General features: G+C 45.0%; 1 protein-coding gene across 4 annotated transcripts in view; it reads left to right on the top strand.

The window, feature by feature from the left end:
• LOC137385092 (T-cell differentiation antigen CD6-like) overlaps positions 1 to 20051 on the top strand; it is a 138998-nt gene that overhangs the window by 65707 nt on the left and 53240 nt on the right. For 3 of the 4 annotated variants that reach the window (XM_068059848.1, XM_068059850.1, XM_068059847.1), the window contains exons 7-9: positions 6187 to 6243; positions 9830 to 9964; positions 12989 to 13099. In XM_068059848.1, the coding sequence (XP_067915949.1) occupies positions 6187 to 6243; positions 9830 to 9964; positions 12989 to 13099 (303 nt within the window). The remainder of the gene's footprint in view (positions 1 to 6186; positions 6244 to 9829; positions 9965 to 12988; positions 13100 to 20051) is intronic. The other variant, XM_068059849.1, reaches the window with a different exon arrangement.

The raw sequence follows: 20051 nt of genomic DNA, 5'->3' as shown, positions 1-20051 counted from the left end.
GTTGGTCAGCCATTTCTTTATTCCCCATAATAAATTCCCCTGTTTCTGACTGTAAGGGACCTACATTTGTCTTCATCAAACTTTTTCTCTTCACATACCTATAGAAACGTTTACAGTCAGTTTTTTTGTTCCCCGCAAGCTTGCTCTCATACTCTATTTTCCCCTTCTTAATCAATCCCTTGGTCCTCCTTTGCTGAATTCTAAACTGCTCCCAATCCTCAGGTCTGTTGTTTTTTCTGGCAAATTTGTATGCCTCTTCCTTGGATCTCATGCTATCTCTAATTTCCCTTGTAAGCCATGGTTTGGCTACCTTTCCCATTTTAATTTTGCGCCAGACAGGGATAAACAATTGTTGCAGTTCATCCATGTGCTCTTTATATGTTTGCCATTGCCTATCCACTGTCATCCCTTTAAGTAACGTTTCTCAATCCATCTTAGCCAACTCACGCCTCATACCTTCGTCTTTCCTTTGCTAAGATTCAGGACCCTAATCTCAGAATCAGCTACGTCACTCTCCATCTTGATGAAGAATTCTATCATATTATGATCTCTCATCCCCAAGGGGTCTCGCAACACTAGATTGTCAATTATTCCTCTCTCATTACACAATTCCCAGTCTAGGATGGCCTGTTCTCTAGTTGGTTCCTCAACATATTGGTCCAGAAAACCATCCCGTATACACTCCAAGAATTCCTCCTCTACCGTATTGTGATTAATTTTATTTTCCAAATCTATATGCAGATTAAAGTCACCCATAATTACAGATGTTCCTTTATCGCATATGTCTCTAATTGCCTGTTTAATGCCACTCCCAACATCACCACTGCAGTTTGGGGGTCCATATACAACCCCCACTAACGTTTTTTGCCCCTTGGTGTTTCTCAGCTCTACCCATACAGATTCCACATCATCAGAGCTAATATCTTTCCTCACTATTGTGTTAATTTCCTCTTTAACCAGCAATGCAACTCCACTGCCTTTTGCTTTCTGTCTGTCCTTCCTAAATACTGAGTATCCCCGGATGTTCATTTCCCATCCCTGGTCACCTTGCAGCCATGTCTCCGCAATCCTGACTATATCAGACCCGTTTACATCTATTTGCGCAATTAATTCATCAACTTTATTGAGAATGCTCCATGCATTAAGGTACAAAGCCTTAAGGCTTGTCTTTTCCACATTACTTGTCCACTTCCCACTATTTTTCACTGTGGCCCTGCTTGATTTTGGCCCTTGATTTCTCTGCCTATCATTTTTCTTATTCCCCATACTGTCTTTTGTTCTTGTCTTTGATCCCCCCTCCTCTGACTCCTTGCAAAGGTTCCCATCCCCCTGCCATTTTAGTTTAAGGCCTCCCCAACCACTCAAGCAAATGCTTCCCCTAGGACATCAGTCCCAGTCCTGCCCAGGTGTAACCCATTCAGTTTGTACTGGTCCCACCTCCCCCAGAACCAGTCCCAATGTCCCAGGAATCTAAAACCCTCCCCCTCACACCATCTCTTCAGCCACATATTCATCCGATATATCCTGCTATTTTTACTCTGACTAGCACGTGACACTGGTAGTAATCCTGAGATCGCTACCTTTGAGGTCCTACTTTTCAACTTACTTCCTAGCTCCCTGTATTCTGCTTTTAGGACCTCATCATTTTTTTTTATCTATGTAGTTTGTACCAATGTGTACCACGACCACTGGCTGTTCACCCTCCCCCTTCAGAATGTCCTGTAACCGCACTGAGACATCCTTGACCCTAGTACCAGGGAGGCAACATACCATCCTGGAGTCTCTTTTGTGGCCACAGAAACGCCTATCTATTCCCCTTACAGTTGAATCCCCGATAACTATTGTATTCCCACACTTTTTACTCCTCCCCTGTGCAGCAGAGCCAACCGTGATGCAATGAATTGGGTTGTTGCTGCTTTCCCCTGAGAGGCATTCCCCCCAACAGTATCCAAAGCAGTATACCTGTTTTGCAGGGGACTAGCCACAGGAGATTCCTGCACTGCCTGCCTCGTCCTCTTGCTCTGCCTGGTGGTCACCCATTCCCCTCCTGCCTGTGGAATAAGAGACTGTGGTGTGACCACCTCTCTATACGTGCTATCCACGACACTCTCCACCTCGTGGATGCTCCACAGTGTCCCCAGCTGCCGCTCCAGCTCCGAAACCCGGGCTTCCAGGAACTGCAGCTGGACACACTTGCTGCACACGTGCTGGTCCCGAGCACTGGAAATGTTCCCGGTTTCCGACATGGAGCACGAGGAGCACACCACGGCTTTGAGCTCTCCTGCCATGAACTAACCCTTTAAATTAACCTTTTGGAAGATCATAATGTCCAATAATATCTTTGACTTTGAGGGCCCTTCTTCCCTGGTCCTCGTTACGACAGAACTCCCTATAAAAACACTACTTAGTATATACTAAATGAACTGTAATCCTTTCTTACCTTAGAAAATTACCCAGCTATTTAGAGCTATTCCCTCACAGCAGTGACTCACCAACCAATCACCTTCCAGCTTTCCTGTGATGTCACTGTTGTTTTTTTTTTCTCTTTTTGTTAAAAACTGTGGAGCGCTGGAAGAAGCCCGCCTGCTCTCCGCTCCTGAAGGTACTCGATCTTGACCTTTTCATTGAAAACTGTCAGCGAGACATCGGCTGTCTCAATTTCTCTGCCCCCCTTACTCACTCTAACCTGCCCCCCTCTGAACTTCCCACACTCTGTTCTCTCAGGTCTAACCCTGACATTGTCATCAAACCTGCAGACAAAGGTGGTGCTGTTGTTGTTTATGGCGTACTGACCTCTACCTTGTAGAGGCTCAGTGCCAACTCACAGACACTTCTTCCTACCTCCCTCTGGACCATGACCCCACTACCGAATATCAAGTTACTGTCCACAGGACTGTCACTGATCGCATCTCCTCTGGAGATCTTCCCTCTGGAGGTTCCAACCTCATAGTCCCGCAACCCCAGACAGCCCGCTTCTACCTCCTTCCTAAAATCCACAAACAGGACTGTCCTGGCAGACCCATTGTTTCAGCCTGTTCCTGCCCCACTGAACTTATCTTGACTCTCTCTTTTCTCTCCTGGTCCAGTCTCTTCCCACCTACATCCTCTTCTGACGCCCTACGTCATTTTGATAATTTCCAGTTTCCTGGCCCGAACCGCCTCCTCTTCACTATGGACGTCAAATCTCTCTACACCTCCATCCCCCACCAGGATGGTTTGAGGGCTCTCCGCTTCTTCCTGGAACAGAGGCCCAACCAGTCCCCATCCACCACCACCCTCCTCCGCCTGGCTGAACTTGTTCTCACAGTGAACAACTTCTCCTTCAACTCCACTCACTTCCTTCAAGTAAAAGGTGCTGCTCTGCGTACCCGCATGGGTCCTAGTTATGCCTGTCTTTTTGTGTGATATGTCGAACATTCCTTGTTCCAGTCCTACTCAGGCCCCCTCCCCCAACTCTTTTTCCAGTACATTGATGACTGTATCAGTGCCATTTCCTGCTCCCACCCCGAACTGGAACACTTTATCAACTTTGCTTCCAATTTCCACCCTTCTCTCACCTTTACATGGTCCATCTCTGACACTTCCCTTCCCTTCCTCGATCTCTCTGTCTCCATCTCTGGGGATAGGTTGTCTACTAATATTCATTATAAGCCCACCGACTCCCACAGCTACCTCGACTACACTTCTTCACACCCTGCCTCCTGTAAGGACTCTATTCCATTCTCCCAGTTTCTCCGTCTCTGACGCATCTGCTCTGATGATGCAACCTTCGATGACAGCACTTCTGATATGTCTTCCTTTTTCCTCATACAAGGATTCCCCCCCCCCCCCACTCCACTGTGGTTGACAGGGCCCTCAATGTTCGGCCCATTCCCCACACCTCTACCCTCACCCCTTCTCCTCCCTCCCAGAACCGAGACAGTGTTCCACTTGTCCTCACTTTCCACCCCACCAGCCTCCACATCCAAAGGATCAGCCTCCACCTTTTCCGCCACCTCCAGCGTGATGTCACTACCAAACACATCTTCCCCTGTCAGCATTCCGAAGGGATCGTTCCCTCCGCGACACCCTGGTCCACTCCTCTATTACCCCCACCACCTCGTCCCCTTCCCACGGCACCTTCCCCTGCAATCGCATGAGATGTAATACCTGCCCATTTACCTCCTCTTTTCTCACTATCCCAGGCCCCAAACACTCCTTTCAGGTGAAGCAGCGATTTACTTGTACTTCTTTCAATGCAGTATACTGTATTCGCTGCTCACAATGTGGTCTCCTCTAAATTGGGGAGACCAAACGCAGATTGGGTGACCGCTTTGCGGAACACCTCCGCTCAGTCCGTAAGCATGATCCCGAGCTTCCGGTTGCTTGCCATTTCAACACCCCACCCCCCGGTCTCATGCTCTCATGCTCACATCTCTGTCCTGGGATTGCTGCAGTGTTCCAGTGAACATCAACACAAGCTCGAGGAACAGCATCTTATTTACCGATTCGGCACGCTACAGCCTGCCGGACTAAACATTGAGTTCAATAATTTCAGAGCATGACGGGCCCCCCCCCCTCCCCCCCTCCGCCAGCTTTTAATGTTTCGTTATTTTTTCTTTTTTTCTTTTTTACTTGGTTATTTTATTTTAGGTTTTGTTGTTTTTTGTTTTTCTTTTGCTTAGTCTGTTTGTTTCTACTGTGCCTATCCACTGCTTGTTTTTTTTAAAATGTAATGTTTGTGATTTAAGTGCTTTGTGCTTTACAGTCAATTGACACCCTCTCTGTAACTAATGCTTTGTCTTTCATCACACCATTAACATACCGTTCGCCTTTGCTCCATGACTTTCTAATTAGTTATTCTCTGTGACCTTGTCCTATCAACACCTTCTCTTTTGTTATCTCTTGCCCGACCCCACGCTTTACTTGCTTATAACCTTTTACATTTCTAATATTTGTCAGTTCTGAAGAGGGGGTCACTGTCCTGAAACATTAACTCTGCTTCTCTCTCCACAGATGCTGCCAGACCTGCTGAGTATTTCCAGCATTTTTTTTTTAAGTCTACGATAGTGTTCCCTAGTGTTTGATATTAGGGCCACTGCTCTTTTTGAGATATATTAATGACCTGGTTTTGAGTATACAGGACATAACTTCAAAGCTTGCAGATGATACAAACCTTCGAAATACAGTAAACAGTGAGGAGGAGAACAACATGGGGACATTGACAGACGAGTGAATTGGGCAGACACAAGGCAGATGAAATTTAATACAGAGTCGGGTGAAGGGATTCTTTCTGGTAAGAAGAATGAGGAGAGGGAATTTGAACAAAATGATACAAATCTAAAAGGGGGTACAGGAAGAGTAAGAGGCGGCTTGATTAAAACATATAAGATCCTGAGGGGTCTTGACAGGGTGGATGTGGAAAAGATGTTTCCTCTTGTGGGAGAATCTAGAACTAGGGGTCACTGTTTAAAAATAAGGGGTCGCCCATTTAAGACAGAGATGAGGAGAAACTTTTTCTCTCAGAGGGTCGTGAGTCTTTGGAATTCTCTTCCTCAAAAGGCAGTGGAAGCAGAGTCTTTGAATAGTTTTAAGGCAGACGTAGATAGATTCTTGACAAACAAGGAGGTGAAAGGTTATCAGGGGTAGGTGGGAATGTGGAGATGAGGTTGCAATCAGATCAGCCATGATCTTATTGAATGGCGGAGCAGGCTCGAGGGGCTGAGTGGCCTACTCCTGCTCCTAATTCGTATGTTCGTGTGTTCTCAGTCCCCTCTTTCTGAAGGATATATCTGTAAACTGATTGGTGTCTCTCAGTCCTTCTCTCTTAGGTAGATATCTGTACACTGACTGGTGTCTCTAAGTCCCCTCTCTCTCAGGGAGATATCTGTACACTGACTGGTGTCTCTCAGTCCCCTCTCTCTTAGGGAGATATCTATACACTGACTGGTGTCTCTCAGTCCCCTCTCTCTCAGGGAGATATCTATACACTGACTGGTGTCTCTCAGTCCCCTCTCTCTCAGGGAGATATCTGTACACTGACTGGTGTCTCTAAGTCCCCTCTCTCTCAGGGAGATATCTATACACTGACTGGTGTCTCTCAGTCCCCTCTCTCTCAGGGAGATATCTGTACACTGACTGGTATCTCTCAGTCTCTCTCTCAGGGAGATATTGTACACTGACATTCATAATTTACTGTACTTTCAGCCTCACCACATCTGTCCGGAACCCATCCGAATGTCAGCACTGTTTGGATTACAACAGGTAATGTGTGAGAGAGATAATTGAAAGGGGTGGTCAGTACTGGGGGAAATAGTGAAGGGCCTGTGTTGTACTAACTCATTTCAGTGGGTGAGATGCACATTTTATACTTGCTGTCAGCATTGATGGGTTAGAGTGAGGGGGGAGGAAGTGGTGAAATCAGGCAGGGTTCCTGCTCCTGATCACTGTCCAGTGACCCCTGCGTTAGCGAGAGAGGGGAAATCAGCCAGGGTTCCTGCTCCTGATCACTGTCCAGTGACCCCTGCGTTAGCGAGAGAGGGGAAATCAGCCAGGGTTCCTGGTTCTGATCATTGTCCAGTGACCCCTGCGTTAGCGAGAGAGGGGAAATCAGCCAGGGTTCCTGCTCCTGATCACTGTCCAGTGACCCCTGGGTTAGAGAGAGGGGAAATCAGCCAGGGTTCCCGCTCCTGATCACTGTCCAGTGACCCCTGGGTTAGAGAGAGAGGGGAAATCATCCAGAGTTCCTGCTCCTGATCACTGTCCAGTGACCCCTGGGTTAGAGAGAGGGGAAATCAGCCAGGGTTCCCGCTCCTGATCACTGTCCGGTGACCCCTGGGTTAGAGAGAGAGGGGACATCAGCCGGGGTTTCTGCTCCTGATCACTGTCCAGTGACCCCTGGGTTAGAGAGAGAGGGGACATCAGTCGGGGTTTCTGCTCCTGATCACTGTCCAGTGACCCCCGGGTTAGAGAGAGAGGGGAAATCAGCCAGGGTTCCTGCTCCTGATCACTGTCCAGTGACCCCCGGGTTAGAGAGAGAGAGAGGGGAAATCAGGCAGGGTTCCTGCTCCTGATCACTGTCCAGTGACCCCTGGGTTAGTGAGAGAGGGGAAATCAGCTTGGGTTCCTGCTCCTGATGTGAGAACAGAAAGTGCTGGAAATACTCAGCGGGTCTGACAGCATCTGTGGAGAGAAACAAAGTTAATGTTTCAGGTCTGTGACTTTTCATCAGAACTGGCAAAGGTAAGAAATGTAATAGACTTACATCAAGTGAAAATGGGGAGAAGGGAAGAGGGACAAAAATGAAGGTGTGTGATAGGACGCAGGGCAGGAGAGATTACATGACAAAAATGTTATGGACAAAAGGCAAATGGAGTGCTAAATAGTTGTAGTTAACAACAAAGTACGAGTGCAGAGAGAGTGCGAATGGCAGAATAAAGAACAGCTTTGTCCGAAAGAAAAGAAACATGAAAAACAAGTTTAAGACCGGCACATGGTTAAAAACCAATAGGAAATAAAAATAAAAAATGAATAAATAAATGGATAAATAATGAGGCTCATAGTCTGAAATTGTTGAACTCAATATTGAGTCCAGAAGGCTGTAGAGTGCCTAATTGGAAAATGAGATGCTGTTCCTCGAGCTTGCGTTGAGGTTCACTGGAACACTGCAGCAGGCTAAGGACAGAAATGTGAGTGTGAAGCTCGGGGTCATGCTTGCAGACCGAGCGGAGGTGTTTATTTTATTTATTTATTTAGAGATACAGCACTGAAACAGGCCCTTCGGCCCACCGAGTCTGTGCCGACCATCAACCACCCATTTATACTAATCCTACACTAATCCCATATTCCTACAACATCCTCACCTGTCCCTATATTTCCCTACCACCTACCTATACTAGGGGCAATTTATAATGGCCAATTTACCTATCAACCTGCAAGTCTTTTGGCTGTGGGAGGAAACCGGAGCACCCGGGGGAAACCCACGCAGACACAGGGAGAATTTGCAAACTCCACACAGGCAGTACCCAGAATTGAACCCGGGTCGCTGGAGCTGTGAGGCTGCGGTGCTAACCACTGCGCCAATGTGCCGCAAAGCAGTCATCCAATCTGCGTTTGGTCTCTCCAGTGTAGAGGAAATTGCATTGTGAGCATTAAGTTGAAAGAAGTACAAGTAAATCGTTGCTTCACCTGAAAGACGTGTTTGGGGCCTTCCCTCACCTTCACATATTCCTCTCTGACACTTCCCTTCCCCTCCTCGCCTTCTCTGTCTCCATCTCTGGGGATAGGCTGTCCACTAATATTCATTATCAGCCCACCGACTCCCACAGCTACCTCGACTACACTTCTTCACCCCCTGTCTCCTGTAAGGACTCCATTCCATTCTCCCAGTTTCTCCATCTCAGACGCATCTGCTCTGATGATGCTACCTTCCACAACAGTGCTTCTGCTATGTCTTCCTTTTTCCTCAACCGAGGATTCCACCCCCCCCCACCCCCCACCACTGTGGTTGACAGGGCCCTCAACTGTGTCCGGCCCATTTCCCACACCTCTGCCCGCACCCCTTCCCCTCCCTCCCAGAACCGCGATGGAATTCCCCTTGTCCTCACTTTCCACCCCACCAGCCTCCACATCCAAAAGATCATCCTCCGCCATTTCTGCGACATCCAGCGTGATGCCACTACCAAACACATCTTCCCCTCCCGTCCCTTCCCCTGTCAGCATTCCGAAGGGATCATTCCCTCCGCGACACCCTGGCCCAATCCTCCATTACCCCCGACACCTCGTCCCCTTCCCACAGCACCTTCCCATGCAATCGCAGGAGGTGTAAAACCTGCCCTTTTACCTCCTCTCTCCTCACTATCCAAGGCCCCAAACACTCCTTCCAGGTGAAGCAGTGCTTTACTTGTACTTCTTTCAGTTTAGTATACTGTATTCGCTGCTCACAATGTGGTCTCCTCTACACTGTGGAGACCAAACACAGATTGGGTGACTGCTTTGCGGAACACCTCCGCTCATTCTGCAAGCATGACCCCAAGCTTCCGTTGCTTGCCGTTTTAATTCACCACCCTGCTCCCGTCCACATTTCTGTCCTGGGCCTGCTGCAGTGTTCCAGTGAACGTCAACGCAAGCTCGAGGAGCCGCACCTCATCTTTCTATTAGGCACTCTACAGCCTTGCAGACTCAATATTAACTTTAACAGTTTCAGACCATGACCCCATTTTCATTTATTATTTTTATTGTAATTTTTTTTTAACCATGTGCTGGTCTTAAACTTGTTTTTCATGGTTTTTCTTTCGGACTCGTGCTTTGTCTTTTACTACAACTATTTAGCACTCCATGACATCTTTGTCCTTTAATCACTCCTGCCGTCTGCCCTCTCACCCACTTTCCCTTTAGTTCTTCTTCACCCCCTCCCCCCTTTCACTCTCTCAAAGACTGTTACATTTCTAACCTTTGCCAGTTCTTGTGAAAGGTCACAGACCTGAAATGCTAACTCTGTTTCTCTCTACACAGACTCCATCAGACCTGCTGAGTATTTCCAGCACTTTCCAGATTTCCAGCATCCGCAGTATTTTGCTCTTATTTTCCTGCTCCTGATCGCTGCTCAATGGCCCCTCGCTGAAAAGTGTCAGGTTGTCGGGAGAGGGCAGAATTGGGCAGGTGATGCCTTGATAGTCGAATATCCCAGTGGAATCAGCTTGGGTCAGTTAGTGTCAGAGCGTGGGTGACTATGGGACTGTAGCCAGTGGAAGTATCAGGACCAGCTGGAGAGGGGACAATGCATGCAAGAAGGAGAGCTGCCGAAGGATATGTGCAATCAATAACCTTCTCTCTTCCCATTTCCTTTCAGCACAAGCGGGATTTGAAGGGAGGGAACAGCACAGGAATGTCTTCTTGCTCCTAATCATCGGCCTGCTGGTGTTCCTTCTGATAATTCTGTCCATCCTGTTCGTGATTAACTACTTCACAATGAGGCGGAGAATGGGTGTGTATCCATCTGTCAATGACTCCCCCTCCCCCTTCCGATACCAATATCCCACACTGTGCAAGCTCCAATTCGAAAGGTCCCGCCCTTTTGTTCAATCCTCTTCATGGCCCTCACCGCTGCCTCATCCCAACAACAACCTCACCTCATACAGCGCCTCGATGTTGTTAAACTTCCCAGGGTGCTTTGCAGGAGCGATTATCGAACGAAGCTTGACATAGAGTCACCTAAGGAGATATAAGGACAAGTGGCAAAAAGCTCCATCAAGGATGGAGGTTTCGAGGAGCAACTCAAATTAAGAGAGTGAGGAGCGGAGAGGATTAGGGAGGGAATTCCAGAGCTTAGGGCCGAGGCAGCTGAAGGCACAGCCACCAATGGTGGAACGATTAAAATCTGAGGCGATGCACGCCAGGCTAGAATTGGAGGAGCGCAGAGATTTCGGAGATTTGTGGGGCCAGAGAAGGTTACAGGGATAGCGGAGGGTGGAGTGGACAAGTGGGATTTGAAAACAAGGCTGAGAACTTTAAAACGGAAGTGATGCTTAACTGTGAGACATTGTAGGTCAGCGAGCACAGGGACGGTGGCTGAATTAATCTCCAACTTTCTCGAAGCCTCCAAGATCTCCATGCGCCTCCAATTCTGGTTCTTGCACATCTCCACCCCCACCCTTACCCCACCCCCGACCACCATCCCACCCCCGATTGCAATCCAGTCGTGAATGGTGGTGGTTAATTAAATAACCAAGCCAAGGAGGTGGCTCCACAAATATCCCCATCCTCAATGATGGGGGAGCCCAGCACATCAGTGTGAAAGATAAAGCTGAAGCATTTGCAACAATCTTCAGCCAGAAGTGCCGAGTTGATGATCCATCTCGGCCTCCTCCTGAAGTCCCCAGCATCACAGATGCCAGACTTCAGCCAATTTGATTCACTCCACGTGATATTAAGAAACGACTGAAGGCACTGCATACTGCAAAGGTTATGGGCCCTGACAACTTCCCAACAATAGTACTGAAGACCTGTGCTCCAGAACTTGCTGCACCCCTAGCCAAGCTGTTCCAGTACAGCTACATCACTGGCACCTACCCGGCAATGTGGAAAATTGCCCAGGTATGTCCTGTACACAAAAAGCAGGACAAATAAATCCGGCCAACTACCGCCCCATCAACCTACTCTCAATCATCAGTAAAGTGACGGAAGGTGCCATCAAGCGGCACTTGCTTCGCAATAACTTGCTCATTTTGGGTTCCGCCAGGGCCACTCATCTCCTGACCTCATTACAGCCTTGGTTCAAACATGGACAAAAGAGCTGAACTCCAGAGGTGAGGTGAGAGTGACTGCCCTTGACATCAAGGCAGCATTTGACCGAGTATGGCATTAAGGAGCTCTAGCAAAACTGGAGTCAATGGGAATCAGGGGGAAAACCCTCTGCTGGCTGGAGTCATACCGAGCACAAAGGAAGATGGTTGTGGTTGTTGGAGGTCAATCATCTCAGCTCCAGAATATCACTGCAGGAGTTCCTCAGGGTAGTGTCCTAGGCCCAACCATCTCTTTATAATAAGATCAGAAGTGGGGATACTGGCAGATTAAATTTCAAGAAGGCAGCTCACCACCACCTTCTCAAGGGCAATTAGGGATAGGCAATAAATGCTGGCCTGGCCAGTGACGCCCACATCCCAGGAATGAATGAAGAAAATATTGCTGCACCATTGATGGCTGTGCCTTCAACTGCCTGGGCCCTAAGCTCTATTTTCGTGTAGTCACTGTTGTAATTTAGGAAACACGACATTCAACTGGCACACAGCAAGCTCCCACAGAAATAGCAACATGATAACGACCCAGATCATCTGTGATCTTGATCGCAAAATAAATGTAGGCATAACTCCCCTGCTCTACCTGGAAATCATACCATGGAATCATATACGGAATAATACCATGGAATTATACATGCTTACCAGAAAAACCAGACTGGGCCTTGGTTTACTGTCTCATCTAAAAGACAGACCCTCCGACAGTGCAGCACTCCCTCAGTACTGACCCTGCGACAGTGCAACACTCCCTCAGTACTGACCCTCCCACAGTGCAGCACTCCCTCAGTACTGACCCTCCGACAGTGCAGAACTCCCTCAGTACTGATCCTCCCACAGTGCAGCACTCCCTCAGTACTGACCCTCCGACAGTGCAGCACTCCCTCAGTACTGACCCTCCCACAGTGCAGCACTCCCTCAGTACTGACCCTGCGACAGTGCAGCACTCCCTCAGTACTGAACCACCGACAGTGCAGCACTCCCTCAGTACTGACCCTCCCACAGTGCAGCAATCACTCAGTACTGACCCTCCCACAGTGCAGCACTCCCTCAGTACTGACCCTCCGACAGTGCAGCACTCCCTCAGTACTGACCCTCCCACAGTGCAGCAATCACTCAGTACTGACCCTCCCACAGTGCAGCACTCCCTCAGTACTGACCCTCCCACAGTGCAGCACTCCCTCAGTACTGACCCTCCCACAGTGCAGCAATCACTCAGTACTGACCCTCCCACAGTGCAGCACTCCCTCAGTACTGACCCTCCGACAGTGCAGCACTCCCTCAGTACTGACCCTCCCACAGTGCAGCAATCACTCAGTACTGACCCTCCCACAGTGCAGCACTCCCTCAGTACTGACCCTCCGACAGTGCAGCGCTCCCTCTGTACTGGCACTCGAGATTGTTGGCGTGGATTATGGAGATCTGGAGTTGGACTTGAACCCATGAGCTTCTGACCCAGAGGGAGAGTGTTAGCTACTGAAGCACCTGCTGACACCGAATGCTATTGAGGGCAGGCAGAGGGAACTTGGTAACTATTAACTGGCAGCTTCCTATCACGCTTCACAACTCCTCAAAGAGCGGGTGTAAATATCTTTGCCAATGTGCAAAGTGATAGTTGCCATTTTAAAGTGCCCGTTCCTGCCATGCGTGAATAATGATGAGGTCGAGTTGAGTGTTTGAGTTGCCATCTTTAATGCTGACTGATTCTCTGATTCCAGTAATGCAGCTTGCCCAGCCCAGCCACAGTGACACAGCCATCTTGACCAACGACTACAGGGAGGTGTCCATCACAACAGTGACCAACAACGTGAAACCCCTTGTGGGGAATGGTATGTGCTGAGTGCCACGGAATGCACCGTCCTTCACCAAGGCACTCATCTCTTATATATATATACTCTCGTATGTACTAATCGCTCATCTATACTGTTTGTCTGTCCCAATCTCTTATCTATACCAGTTAAATGCAACTATCTCTTACCTACACTGTTTGTGTGTACTCCTCTCATATCTAAACCATTTGACTGTACCAATCCCTTATCTATACCATGTGTGTGTACTCGTCTCTTAACTAAACCATTCGAATGTCCCAGTCTCTTATCCATGCTGTTTATGTGCACCTATCTCTTATCTGTACTGTTTGTGTGTTCTCATCTCTTATCTAAACCATTTGCATGTCCCAATTTCTTATCGAAACCATTTGCATTTCCCAGTCTCTTATCTATACAGTGGTGTGTACGAATATCTTATCTATATATTCTGCATGTACTAATCTTTTATCTATAAAGTTGTGTGTACTAATATCTTATCTATACCGTTTGCACGTCCCAATCACTCATCTCTTAACTGGGTTACTAGGCTTGGAGATAGATCAATAGAGAAGCAGTGGCAGACATTTAAGGGGATATTTCGGAATACTCAGAATAAGTATATTCCTACTGGAAAGGAACATTCGAAGGGGAGGGCCCACCATCCATGGTTAAAGAAGTTAAGGAAAGCATCAAACTTAAGGATAAAGCACATAACTGTGCAAAGATGAGTGTCAGGTCAGATGATTGGTCAGAATATCAAGAATGGCAGAGAATGACTAAAAGGTTAATCAGGAGAAAGAACTTAGAGTATGAGAGGAAGCTAGCTAGAAATGTAAAAACAGATAGCAAGAGTTTCTACAGGTATTTAAAATGGAAAAGAGTAAGTAAAGTGAGTGTTGGTCCTCTGGAGAGTGAGAATGGGGAGTTAATTGTAGATAATAAGGAAATGGCAGATGAAGTGAAGAAATATTTTGCTTCTGTCTTCACTAAAGCAAATACAAAAACATTCCAGTGATAGCTGTAAATCAGGTGGTGGAAGAAAGAGAGGAACTTGGTGAAATTATAATCATCAGGGAAGTGGTACTGAGCAAACTGATGGAGCTGTGGGCTGATAAGTCCCCGGGTCCTGATGGACTTCATCCTCGGGTCTTAAAAGAGGTGACCGATGAGGTAGTAGATGCGTTGGTGTTAATTTTTGAAAATTCGCTAGATTCTGGAAAGGTTCCATCGGACTGGAAAGTAGCAAATATAACCCCTCTATTCAAGAAGGGGAGGAGGCAGAAAACAGGTAACTAAAGGCCAGTTAGCTTGACATCTGTCGTGGGGAAGATGTTAGAATCGATCATTAAGGAGGCTACAGCTGGGCACTTAGAAAAACTCAAGGTAATCGGGAATAGTCAGCATGGTTTTGTGAAAGGGAGAACATGTTTAACCAATTTATTGGAGTTCCTTGAAGGAGTAACATGTGCTGTGGATAAAGGGTAGCCCGTTGACATTCTGTACTTGGATTTCTAGAAGGTATTTGACAAGGTGCCACATAAAAGATCACTGCTCAAAATAGGAGCTCATGGTGTAGGGGTAACATATTAGCATGGATAGAAGGTTGGCTGGCTGACAGAAAACAGAGAGCGGGCATAAATGGGTCCTTTTCTGATTGGCAGGGTGTTACGAGTGGAGTCCCGCAGGGGTCTGAGCTGGGACCTCAACTTTTTACAATTAATATCAATGACTTAAATGAGGGTAGCGATGGCATGGTAGCTAAATTTGCAGATGACACAAAGATAGGTAGGAAAGAACGTTGTGAAAAGGACATAAGAAGGTTGCAGACCAATATAGATAGGTTGAGTGAGTGGGCAAAAATCTGGCAGATGGAGCATAGTGTGTGAAAATGTGAAGTTGTTCACTTTGGCAGGAAGAATAAAAAAGCAGAGTATTTCTTAAATAAGGAACGACCGCAGAATTCCGAAGTGCAGAGGGATCTCGGTGTTCCAGTGCAGGAGTCACAAAAAGTTAGTATACAGGTACAGCAAGTAATAAAGAAGGCGAATGGAATGCTATCCTTTATTATGAGAGGAATTGAAAATAAAAGTAAGGATGTTATGCTTCAGTTATACAGGGCATTAGCAAGATCACATCTTGAATACTGTGTGCAATTTGGTCTCCTTATTTAAGGAAGGATGTGAATGCATTGGAGGTGGTTCAGAGGAGGTTTACGAGATTAATACCTGGAATGAGCGGGTTGTCTTATGAGGAAAGGCTGGACAGACTGGTTTTGTTTTCACTGGAGTTTAGAAGAGTGAGGGGAGACTTGATTGAAGTATATAAGATTCTGAACAGTCTTGACAGGATGGATGTGGAAAGGATGTTTCCTCTTGTGGGTGAGTCCAAAATTAGGAGGCACTGTTGTAAAATTGGGTGTTGCCCTTCTAGGACAGAGATGAGGAGAAATTTTTTCTCTGTCTCAGAGTGTTGTGCAACTTTGGAATTCTCTGCCTCAGAAGGTGGTGGAGGTGGGGTCATTGAAAATTTTTAAGGCGGAGGTAGATAGATTCTTGTTAGGCAAGGGAATTAAAGATTATGGGGGTTAGATGGGTGTGTGGAATTCGAGACAGAAACAGATCAGCCATGATCTTATTAAATGGCAGAGCAGGCTCGATGGGCTGAATAGCTACTTCTGCTCCTAATACACATGGTCATTTGGTCATGTACTGTTTGCATGTCCCAAACTTTTATCTACACTGTTTGCATGTCCCAAACTTTTATCTACACTGTTTGCGTGTCCCAATCTTTTATCTATACTGTTTGCATGTCCCAAACTTTTATCTACACTGTTTGCGTGTCCCAATCTTTTATCTATACTGTTTGCATGTCCCAAACTTTTATCTACACTGTTTGCGTGTCCCAATCTTTTATCTATACTGTTTGCACATCCCAATCGCTTATCTATACAGTTTGCCTGTCCCAATCTCTTATATATACTATTTGTGTGTCCCAATCTCTTATCGATATTGTTTGTGTGTCCCAATCTATTATCTATATTGTTTACGTGTCCCAAACTCTGATCTATATTGTTTGTGTGACCCAATCACTTATCTATACTGTATGTGTGTCCGTATCTCTTATCGATATTGTTTGTGTGTCCCAATCTCTTATCTATATTGTTTGTGTGTCCCAATCTATTATCTATATTGTTTACGTGTCCCAAACTCTGATCTATATTGTTTGTGTGACCCAATCACTTATCTATACTGTATGTGTGTCCGTATCTCTTATCTATATTGTTTGTGTGTCCCAATCTCTTATCTATATTGTTTGTGTGTCCCAATCTATTATCTATATTGTTTATGTGTCCCAAACTCTGATCTATATTGTTTGTGTGACCCAATCACTTATCTATACTGTATGTGTGTCCGTATCTCTTATCGATACTGTTTCTGTGTCCCAATTTCTTATCCATACTGTTTCTGTGTCTCAACCTCTTATCTCTATTGTTTGCGTGTCCCAATCTGTTATCCATACTGTTTCTGTGTCCGTATCTCTTATCTATATTGTTTTTGTGTCCCAATCTCTTATCTATACTGTTTGTACATCCCAATCTTTTATCTATACTGTTCGCACATCCGAGTCTCTTATCTATACTATTTGTGTGTCTCAATCTCTTATCTTTATTGTTTGTGTGTCCAAATCTCTTATCTATATTGTTTGCGTATCCCAATATGTTATCCATACTGTTTCTGTGTCTCAACCTCTTATCTCTATCGTTTGCGTATCCCAATCTGTTATCCATACTGTTTCTGTGTCCCAATCTCTTATCTATATTCTTTGTGTGTCCCAATCTCATATCTATATTGTTTGTGTGTCCCAATCTCTTATCTATACTGTTTGTACATCCCAATCTTTTATCTATACTGTTTGTGTGTCCCAGTCTCTTATTTATACCGTTTGTGTGTCCTAATCTCTTGTCGATACTGTTTCTGTGTCCCAATTTCTTATCTATACTGTTTACGTGTCCCAAACTCTGATCTATATTGTTTGTGTGACCCAATCTTTTATCTATACTTTTTGTGTGTCCCAATCACTTATCTATATTATTTGCATGTCCCAATCTCTTATCTATAATGTTTGTGTGTCCCAATCTCTTTTCTATATTGTTTGTGTGTCCCAATCTCTTATCTATATGGTCTGTGTGTCCCAATCTCTTATCTATATGGTCTGTGTGTCCCAATCTCTTATCTATACAGTTTGCCTGTCCCAATCTCTTATTTATACTGTTTGCATGTCCCAATCTCTTATCGATATTGTTTGCGTATCCCAATCTGTTATCCATACTGTTTCTGTGTCTCAACCTCTTATCTCTATCGTTTGCGTGTCCCAATCTGTTATCCATACTGTTTCTGTGTCTCAACCTCTTATCTCTATCGTTTGCGTGTCCCAATCTGTTATCCATACTGTTTCTGTGTCCCAATCTCTTATCTATATTCTTTGTGTGTCCCAATCTCATATCCATATTGTTTGTGTGTCCCAATCTCTTATCTATACTGTTTGTACATCCCAATCTTTTATCTATACTGTGTGCCCATCCCAATCTCTTATCTATACAGTTTGCGTGTCCCAATCTCTTATCTATACTATTTATGTGACCCAATCTCTCATCTATATTGTTTGTGTGTCCCAATCTCTTATCTATACTGTTTGTACATCCCAATCTTTTATCTATACTGTTTGTGTGTCCCAATTTCTTATCTATACTGTTTACGTGTCCCAAACTCTGATCTATATTGTTTGTGTGACCCAATCTTTTATCTATACTTTTTGTGTGTCCCAATCACTTATCTATATTATTTGCATGTCCCAATCTCTTATCTATAATGTTTGTGTGTCCCAATCTCTTTTCTATATTGTTTGTGTGTCCCAATCTCTTATCTATATGGTCTGTGTGTCCCAATCTCTTATCTATATGGTCTGTGTGTCCCAATCTCTTATCTATACAGTTTGCCTGTCCCAATCTCTTATCTATACAGTTTGCCTGTCCCAATCTCTTATTTATACTGTTTGCATGTCCCAATCTCTTATCTATACTGTTTGTGTGTCCCAAAATCTTATCTATATTGTCTGTGTGTCCCAATCTCTTATCTATACAGTTTGCATGTCCCAATCTCTTATTTATACTGTTTGTGTGTCCCAATCTCTTATCTATATGGTCTGTGTGTCCCAATCTCTTATCTATATGGTCTGTGTGTCCCAATCTCTTATCTATACAGTTTGCATGTCCCAATCACTTATCCATACTGTTTCTGTGTCACAATCTCTTATCCATACTGTTTGCGTGTCCCAATCTCTTATCTCGTGCATTTTAATGTATCAATCTTATTTATATTTTTTTCACATGGACCAATCTATTATCTATATTGTTTGCGTGTCCCAATCTCTTATCTATACTGTTTGTGTGTCCCAATTTCTTATCGATATTGTGTGTGTGTCCCAATCTCTTATCTGTATTGTTTGTGTGTCCCAATCTCTTATCTATACTGTTTGCGTGTCCCAATCTCATTTCCATACTGTTTCTGTGTCCCAATCTCTTATCTATATGGTTTGTGTGTCCCAATCTCCTATCTATACAGTATGCCTGCCCCAATCTCTTATTTATACCGTTTGTGTGTCCCAATCTCTTATCCATGCTGTTTGCGTGTCCCAATCTCTTACTTATACCGTTTGCGTGTCCCAATCTCTTATCCATGCTGTTTGCGTGTCCCAATCTCTTATTTATACCGTTTGCGTGTCCCAATCTCTTATCCATGCTGTTTGCGTGTCCCAATCTCTTATCTATACTGTTTGCGTGTCCCAATCTCTTATCCATGCTGTTTCTGTGTCCCAATTTCTTATCTATACTGTTTGTGTGTCCCAATCTCCTATCGATATTGTTTGTGTGTCCCAATCTCTTATTTATACCGTTTGTGTGTCCCAATCTCTTATTTATACCGTTTGTGTGTCCCAATCTCTTATCCATACTGCTGGCATGTCCCAATCTCTTATTTATACTGTTTGTGTGTCCTAATCTCTTATCCATACTGTTTCTGTGTCCCAATTTCTTATCTATACTGTTTGCGTGTCCCAATCTCTTATCTATATTGTTTGTGTGACCCATACTCTTATCTATACTGTTTGCGTGTCCCAATCTCTTATCTATATTGTTTGTGTGACCCATACTCTTATCTATACTGTTTGTGTGTCCAAATCTTTGATCTTTCTTGTTTGTGTGTCCCAATCTCTTATCCATATTGTTTGTGTGTCCCAATCTCTTATCTATACTGTTTCTGTGTCCCAATCTCTTATCTATATTGTTTGCGTGTCCCAATCTCTTATCCATACTGTTTCTGTTTCCCAATCTGTTTTCTATATTGTTTGCGTGTCCTAATCTCTTATTTATACTGTTTCTGTGTCCCAATCTCTTATCTATATTGTTTGTCTGCCCCAATCTCTTAGCCATACTGTTTCTGTTTCCCAATCTGTTATCTATATTGTTTGCGTGTCCTAATCTCTTATTTATACTGTTTCTGTGTCCCAATCTCTTATCTATACTGTTTGCGTGTCCCAATCTCTTTTCCATACTGTTTCTGTGTCCCAATCTCTTATCTATATTGTTTGTGTGTTCCAATCTCTTATCTATACTGTTTGCGTGCCCCAATCTCTTTTCCATACTGTTTCTGTGTCCCAATCTCTTATCTATATTGTTTGTGTGTTCCAATCTCTTATCTATACTGTTTGCGTGTCCCAATCTCTTATTTATACCGTTTGTGTGTCCCAATCTCTTATCCATACTGTTTCTGTGTCCCAATCTCTTATCTATACTGTTTGCGTGTCCCAATCTCTTATCCATACTGTTTCTGTGTCCCAATCTCTTATCTATATTGTTTGCGTGTCCCAATCTCCTATCTAAACAGTATGCCTGTCCCAATCTCTTATCTATACTGTG

The sequence above is a fragment of the Heterodontus francisci genome, chromosome 28 (genome assembly GCF_036365525.1).
Source record: "Heterodontus francisci isolate sHetFra1 chromosome 28, sHetFra1.hap1, whole genome shotgun sequence".
Lineage (NCBI taxonomy): Eukaryota > Metazoa > Chordata > Chondrichthyes > Heterodontiformes > Heterodontidae > Heterodontus > Heterodontus francisci.
This window is presented reverse-complemented; position numbering and strand designations above follow the sequence as displayed.